Here is an 8,828-nt window from a genome sequence, read left to right on the forward strand (position 1 = left end):
AATAAATTCTCAAATGTAGATAGCAAAAGTACTATACTTTTAAAATTATTTGTTTTATAAGAAATGAATACTAATGGAAAAAAGAACCAGAAGCTTCAGCAAATTAAATAAAATTGTTTATTTACAAAGACAATTTTTCATTAAAAATAACATTTCAACACAGCAGACGTGAAAATTGTAGGGAAAATTGTAAATAAATTCATTGTTGACCTTTTTATATCAACTAACAGAGCACTTAAACGTGCATATTCTGCTGAAAACTGAAAATGGAGATACCCAGAAAAGACAGATCTGATTCAGATTATAATTATAAATTCTTTTCATTTCTTACAGTATGAGCCAAAAATTCATGTCCCATATGCTCAATGTAACAGAACTAATACAAATATTCAATTAATTATATTGAAGGAGATAAAATTATTTAAACAATTTTAAATTCCTTATTCTTATCAAAATGAACAAAATAATAACATCAATAAATATATTTTCTTTGAGCTTCTCATTCAGTAGTTTTGCTTACATATCAAGATTTACAATAAAAAAACTAGAATAATATAATATGCATACCCCAAACAGAATTTAAAAAGCTAGAATAAAACAATAACATACACATTCCAAATATAATAACAATAATACACACACATACCAAATTATAATTTCCTGGTTTTTATTTGAGGAAAAATATTTAAATGTAAGTATTATTAACTCACGAAAAGAAACCAACAAGTTCCAAAATTATTTTTTTCCTTAGAAGTGGCATACTTTAGTATAAATATATAATGGAAAAACAAAATTTACAAAACAGCTCCCTTTCAATTTGAATTTACTGAGGAACTAAATTAAATTTGTAGAGTTTTGTGTCTGCTAACCACTCTTCAAAAAAATACACTAAAGGCAACGAATTTAAAAACTCAACCCCATATAAAATGTAATCTAACATTCACTTTACATTTGCTTTAAGGTTTGCAAAGCACTTTATAGACATTATCTAATTTGTCACAACTCTCCTGTGATCCATTGTACACCATATGCCTAATTTTCTTACTTTCTTCTTCTCACTCTGTAGATACCCTTTTTCCTTCTATTGAAATCACTTCCAATTATTGTTGCAAGCTAGATCTACATCTAACTCATTTATGGCCTCACCTATGGAGTGAATTTAATTGCTATAAATTAGATGAAAAGTGCCTGAAGAAGGAAATAAAAGATCCACTCCTGCTTATTAAAAAGCTAAACTTATAATAGCTTCTTTGAAGGTCCTTAAGTATCCAGAATATTAGTATTCAGTTTTCAACCACAGGACAAGCACTAAGCCTGAGCTTTCACTAGCACAGGTAACACCCAAATAAAGAGACTCCCTCTGCCAATGCCTTACCTGCAACGTATAGTCTTAGAGTAGGGGTCAGCAAACTACTGTACAGGCCGGCCAGCCTACCTGCTTTTGTACAGCTAGGGACTAAGAATGGTTATTACATCTTTAAATAAAGTTTTACTGTATTTAAGAACATAAAAACCATTCTCATTGGTGGACTAGATTTGGCCTGACCCCTGTCGTCCTAGAGAATTACCAAGAGTACTGACCAATTAAGGCACCTGCTCAGGGTCATACAGGCGTCAGCCCCAGGTCTTCCTGGTCCCAAGGCCATGCCAATATCCACTACACCATGCTGCTTCACGTCAATCATGCTAATCGAAGGTTTTTAAAAAGCACCAACTGATCGATAATACAGTAGAACTTATTAAAGTAGCAAAAACAAGACACTGGACACATGTACTAGCTGTGTGACCTTGGCCAAGTCACTTAACCCCAACTGCCCTGCCAAAAAACAAAAAAACAACAAAAACAATAAAGTAGCGAAAACAAACTTAAACACATAGAGCTGCCAGACAAAATAATTTTCCAACAGGTTCTAATTCTCTTGTTAATGAATTATCTATTAGGTTCTCTATTTTACAATTAGAAAAAGTGCTTCCACAAGGTGACCGGCAATTAATTAGGATACTAGTTTCCTTCGTAAACCTAACTCCCGCTGCCAGACAAGCAGTGATGTAATATCCTCAATACCAACACCAAATCCATATTCTTTTTGTTCCCCTTCAGGTCTTCCTGAGCAGGTCTTCCCATGTAAATTACAATCTTGAAGTCTAAATTTTAATGACTACAAATTAGGCCACAGTAAATGAAAGAGCACTGTTAAACCACCCCAAGCCTTCCTCAAAGGGAAAATGTCTGCATGAGTCACATTTTTTAAACTTCCTCTTCTATTCTTAAATAAATGAAAATAAAATTTCTCTCTCCTAGTGATTTATTCATAAACCTGTAATGGAGCTCAAAATAGCAGGGCAAGAATATGAAAAATTTGCAGAATAATATTTATGAAATTACTTCAGCCAGCAGAGCATGCATCTATTTTTAATATGCCAACAAAAATGTCTTCAATGAACATGCCAAAAATGAGATTCTTCAGTGTCTTGGTCAACAGGGATCATATAATTACTAACTAGTGTTGATTTGTCCAATATTTTTGATCAGAAATGCTATTTTTCCTAACACTTAAGTGTAAGAGAAAGCAAAGTGAACTAGTAAAGCCTGCCCTTACCACCACCCTGCCCCCCCACCCTCACCCCAGTGTTAGTTTGTTAACTATTCCATAAGAGACCTTTTTATGAGGTTGTTCTCCACTGAAATAGCCAAAACAGAAAAATATTTCTACCACTGAACCAGCATTCTTTTCCACAAGAATACTTCATTCCCCTTCCCCATATGCTATATTCCAAGTTCCCAATGTGAGGATATACATATCTAGATATGTAAATATATAAATCTGCACTAAAAAAATCTGGAATTTCATTGATTGTGAAGGGTCATTTCTAAAACTCACTGCACCACAGCCAAGTGAAGTCTTTAATACAGAAGTGAGTATGAAGCATGCCGAATACCTATTCCTTTCTATTTCAAACATGATTGTTGGTTCAAATGTTCCTAACACCATTTCAGTTAGGTAGTTTTGGTCATAATACCCAAAAATACCCATCTGAAAAATGGATTTACAAGTCAACTACAGATATCTGAATAATGGAGCAAGTTGAGTATTTATTGCCTAAAGTTATATCATATCAGGAAACCTGACCAGATGGGCTCCCTGAAAAGCAAAGCTGAAATGGTGACTGGTCTCCTCTCACCAAGGATAGGACCTTTACCCTGTTCAGTCTTTAAAACGTGAGATTTAGTGCCACAGGTTTACTAAGTCTTGCCTGTTCTAAGAATCAGCTCATCTGGATGAATTCACATAGGCATAGCTGCTAAAGTTACCCTTCCAAACCTTCCCCCCACAGACAGACAGACAGACACACACACCCCTACCTACTCCTGCACACACATTCCAAGTCTAGGTGAATTTCATTTCAGTCAGCTTTCCAATAGCTGAGAGAAGCCTAAGCTTATGGGTATATACCTAGAGGTTACAGGAACTTAGAAGCTTCATGAAACTGAAGAAACCTTGAAGGTTGCAAACACCTGGGCGGTCCCCAAACCAAAATCCCTGAGGTTTTAAACTAAGTCAAAAAGGAATTTTGAAATCTGAAGCCACAGCCAAGGTAAAGAGCACTGTCTGCAGCTTTACCGTATGGACTTCTGCTGCTCTCCTTGAATGATCAAATGCAACTGCCTTTTTGCAACGGCAGTGTTTAAATCCCATAAAAATTCTAGCAGCGTTCCATTCAGGACAACTTCCATCGGCACAAACTGCAAAACCTGATGCAAAGCGTCAGAGTGGAGCAATGTGTTCATCAGTTCCTTCAGATTCTGCAGGTACTGGAGCACGGGGGTTGGGAGACCCCGATAACCAACACACAGAAGGGCCGCACAAGCGCTCAGAGGCTCTGAGGAAGTTGGACAAGAAAACGTGATGAACCTGAAGCAGCTATGCAGGACGAAGACCATGCCAGCCATGAACCTCGTGAAACACGACAACACAGGCAAGATCAGAGCACCCCCTGTCTGAAGTCGTGGCAAGGAACGCAGAAAGCAGTCCAGAAATACCCACTGATACCTGGGCTCTCCATCATGAAGCAACGAACAGTGGAAGGACATGAGATCGGCAGACTCCAAGAGACTCACTTCCACAGACGGACAGGCTTTGTTATCAAGGGAAGGCAAACCCACTACCAGACACTTGATTTTGTTGCTTGGTCCTTCTCCTGACTCATCCTGAGAGCACTTTGTAAGGCTCAACAACTCAGAAAGAATCAGCTCTTCGGAAAGAACGTGGCAAGAACAGCAATGCTGTGGCTTTGGTCTAAAGGTGTAACCCAAGTTCAGGGCACCCCCTGAGGACTTTTCAATGGCTTCATTTAGAGTCTTTAAAATCTCACCATCACAGAAAGGAGAGCACTTTACTTTGGGTAATTTCATTCCTTCCAAGACATACCACGAGTGATATTCGAGATTAGAGCAAACACTTTCTAAAATAGTATTTTTCCCAGCATTACTTACAGCATGCTCTTCAGCCCAATGATTGAAGTGTCCACTGGCCAGCTTATCTTCCCATGAAAGTGCTTCAAGCATCTTTCTTTCATTATAGGTTTTAAAATATCTGTTTCTTTGTCCAAACCATTTTGAATTCATACTACATCCAATATTGGATTTCTTTACTAGCCAATTATTTCTGGAAAGGCGCTTCATTTGGAACTTTTGCATGAAGTGTTCCACAGCACAGTCCCTTAAATTATTCAGCTTGGCTTGTTCCACTTCACTTATGCACTCAAACAGACGAATGTTTTCAGAAATAGTCTCCAGCTGATACTTGTGAAAGAAGACACAGCACTCTTCATGCCTTTTCAGAAAAGATTCTGGAATCATATGTTGGGGGAAAAGAGCTTTATTGATAATTTCAGTTCCAAAATGTTGCATCATTTTAGTCAACAGAGGATGGATGGCCTCTCTACCCAGATAACAAAGACAAACCACATAAACTTCTGAGTTCCCAGCTTTGCTAGTAGCAGGTTTGAAAACATGAATCTCCTCAAAGGAACAATTTAGCAGATACATCAAGTTGATAGAACAATGTTCGAATAGGGTAAACATCTTCAAAACAAAAGAGCCACCACTACTAAGAGTCATCAGCGCAGTGACTACTTCACAGTAATGCAAAGGGGAGACCAAAGCTTCTTGTTCACCTGGATTTCCCTGACAATCAAAACTTCCATCCGCGGTGACCAAGTGAACAGGAGACATGTTGCTTATGAAATGCTGAAGACCAGTCAAGTGTTTCAGGGTCATGATATCACCAGTGTTATCTGGACCAAAGTACCACCATGGCAAGGTATTTGCAATAAGTCGGTCATCCATAATCATCATAAGGTTGTCATTTGCTTCATGGTAAGGATTCAGGGTGTTAGCTACCCAGTTCCAATCACAGGGAATATTATGGGATCTTAAATAATGGTTAAGACTGGCTATAAAAGCACCAGGAGCTTCACAAAGGTGTATTGAGTTTAGCTCTCCATTTTGAAAAGCTTCTTTTGGAATAAGCGGGAAGCTACACAATACCTCATGGAATTTACACCAAGCCTGGGTACAAAGTTCTGCATTTATAATCTTTTTCATGTGAGGAATGATTTTTCCAGCTTTATTGGTGAAGGAAGTGTGCTGATGCCAATCATCTAGGTTTTTATCACTCAGTAAGTTTTTTACTTCATTCATGGAATTCTTCAAAACAAGAAGTGAATTGAATTCTGTGTGATCACAGGTGAAAACATCATTGGAATCTGGCAACTGCCACTCATTATTGGGGGGTTTACCATAGGAAAACTTCTTGGCAAAGAGTTCAGAAACATCAGCAAGAACATCAGGACTGAACTTTTCAAGGCCTCCTGCCTGATCACCTGAAGTCTTCCACTTACTCATTTTCAAATTGGATTCAAACCTATGAAAATTTAAAACAAAAACACACAGTTAAATGAACCATCATCTCCCCTGCCTCCAGTGACCCAATTCGGTCACTTATTCCCAAGAACAAAGGCCAAAAGGTTCGGTTCAAAGGATTACCCTCCCCAAGGAATAAATGTGGACCCTGCATGTAAACATCTGGGGAAAATCAAAAAGGCACATTGTTAGATACTTCTCAGCTACTACAATAAAATCACAAATCTTTGAAGCACTAGGTCTTAATGATAATTCTGAATCTCAATCCTGTGAATGAAAAGTTCAGACTGAAAGTCCATTAACACCACATGCATTTTATAACCATTTCTATTACAATGTACAAGGGCGTGGCCTATCTTCAATATTTTAATCCCGGTCACAGCAATGCATTTCAACTTTAATTCATTCTTTAAAAATAAATGTAGTTGATGAGTACAATTTGCACCTAAATTACTCTTCACATAAACCATCCTTTTATTCCTCTAAATGGGTTTTGCCCCTGGCACCAGTATGGGAATTACTATCTCCACTTCAGAGAAAAAGACACTGAGTTTAGTGAAACATGTAAACAACTTTCCAATGACCAGAGAACAAGGAAGGGTGAGAAGCGGGAGGGCCTGATTCCCAATCTTTCTACATGTAGCCCTATTCCAAGTCCACAGTCATTTATGAGCCTGGACTAGCCTACCACCACCAAGACTTCAACTCACAAATATTTAAGTGCATGGTATGTACAAGGCACTACGTTTGATGCTCAGCATACAAAAATGACATGACACCGTCCCCAACCTCAACGAGGTCACAAAGTGGAGCGTGAATACAATAAAACACGCACACCAGTGGGCTGCAAAACAGAACCTGAACTGAGCAAAGAACACTTGAAGAACGAGAGGGTTTTTGGCTGGGGAGGGGTCCTATATTCAAGTTTCAAATAGGAGTTAGACACGTGTACAGTGTGTACATGGAGAACTCTTAAGTTGACAAAGAGCTTTATTCCCAATAACCTGATTGCTATAATTAGTACAATTACCCCTATTTTGCATCTGAGGAAACCCAAGCCAAGAGGGCTTGTCAAACGGGAAAGGGACGTTCCGAGGTGTGGTGGACAAAGCAGGGAAGGGATCTGAGTGCAAGGTGCGAGTTCGAATCTCCGCGGGAATATTGATGAGCCGGGCTGGGGACTTCGCTGTCCTCACCTGTAAAACAGGGAGGATAAGGTCTACACTTCCTACCTCCTCCAGGGTGCCAAGATCAGTCACAAGCATTTATTAAATACTGTAACCACGGCTGGAGATACGAAGGAAAGCCAGGGCAGACCCCGCCCCGAAGGAGCTTCCATTCCGACAGAACAAACACGTAAACGCACAGACCCCAGGGAGACGAAGCTTACAAGGGAGGATGGGGGAGGGGAAGGGGCGGAAGAACGCCGGGGATCCAGGGCAGCGACCCCCGCCCCCGCTGCTCTAAAGGTCACGGGGCTCAAAGGCACTCGGGGTCACTTAGGGCAAAGCCTTCATCTTACAGATGAGGAAGCTGAGGAAGGGGCGAAGCCCGAGGCTGCCAGGAAGGGCCGGCTCACGGTCACGTTCCCCTCCTCGGGCTCCCCGGCGAGGGGCTACAGACCTGGCGGACGGAAGCCGAGGAGGGCCAGGGAGCCCGGTCACGGCCGCTTCCCGACGGCCCAGAATCCACGCTCGCAACCCGGCCTTAGGAGGCGGGGTCCGGAGGCAGGGCCTGAGCTCCGGGCTGCGGCTGCGGCGCGGCCCTGGAGGACACAGGAGCGCGAGCGGCCTTCGCTCCCGTCATGACTCCTCAGGGGGCGGCCGGCCCCCGGACCCTCCTGCCCTTGGACGGACCGGGGCCCGGGAGCTGGCCGGGGCCGGGGCGCATAGCACAGGGTCCGCGAGGGTCCCCCAGCCCAGGCCGCCCCCCACCCCCCCTCCAGACAGGAAAGAGCCGGAGGGAGGAAGCAAAGGAAGCGGAGGAGCGGAAGCGGCGCTGGCCGTCGGGGTCACGCACGTCAAGTATCTGCGCGATGACGTCACTAGGCCTGCCGTCGTTCCACGGACCGCCCCTTCCTCGTCCTCTTTCGTAAGCTGCCATGCGCATGCGTCTTCGAACCTAGTCCCTTCTAGGCCGCACCTCTGGGGGGCGGGGATAGGGGTGGAGTCACTAGGGGCGGAGCCAGGCGGGACTGGGAATGAAAATAACATAGGCTTGGTAGAATTGAGAGGATAGCAATGATGACCATGGCATTACTGGGAGAGAACAGTAATAATGAATGGCAGAAACTAGGAGAAGGAGGAGGAGGAGGAGGAGGAGGAGGAGGAGGAGGAGGACAGCGACCACCAGGGCGGAAATGAGAGAGAATGAGAATCGTGAAAACAACCAGGACAGAACTGAGACAATTCCAGCAATATCCAGACAGATGAGGAAACTGAGGCAAACGGGGTGCAGTGACTTACCCAGGGTCCCCCAGCTAGGAAGAGTGTGATGTCAGGTTTAGCACTCAGGTCCTCCTCCCTCCACTGTGCCCTTATCGCCCGACGGTGAATTTGGGAACCAATAATAACCGTGATAGAACTGGGAGAGAACAGTAGGAATAATCGTAGTGATCCCTTATTGACGTTTTACAAAACTCCTTATAAATATTAACTCATTTTGTCCTCCTGACAGTCCCATCTCACAGAGAAGACACAGAGAAGCGGAAGTGAAGTCATCCACTCAGGGTCCTACAGGCAGGTGAGGTAGGATTCGAATTCAGACCAAGCTCCTCTGCTGGCCTGAAGGCTAGGTTGAGCCTGGGAAGCCATCTATCGAGTCCTGGTTAGGGAGACAGCCGCTGGGGCCTGCCTTTCTGCTCTCTAAGCAGGAATCCAAAGCCCACAGGCACGCTGGAACA

General features: G+C 42.6%; 1 protein-coding gene across 1 annotated transcript; it reads right to left on the bottom strand.

Moving 5' to 3' along the window:
• Positions 1–624: 624 nt before the first annotated feature.
• On the bottom strand, positions 625–7,810 carry CMTR2 (cap methyltransferase 2). The gene is made up of 2 exons (XM_036751077.1): positions 7,550–7,810; positions 625–5,927 (listed from the first exon to the last, which is right to left on the bottom strand). The coding sequence occupies exon 2, from the start codon at positions 5,906–5,908 to the stop codon at positions 3,620–3,622; it is 2,289 nt and encodes a 762-aa protein (XP_036606972.1). The 5' UTR covers positions 5,909–5,927; positions 7,550–7,810; the 3' UTR covers positions 625–3,619.
• Between the last annotated feature and the right edge of the window lie 1,018 nt (positions 7,811–8,828).

The sequence above is a fragment of the Trichosurus vulpecula genome, chromosome 3 (genome assembly GCF_011100635.1).
Source record: "Trichosurus vulpecula isolate mTriVul1 chromosome 3, mTriVul1.pri, whole genome shotgun sequence".
Lineage (NCBI taxonomy): Eukaryota > Metazoa > Chordata > Mammalia > Diprotodontia > Phalangeridae > Trichosurus > Trichosurus vulpecula.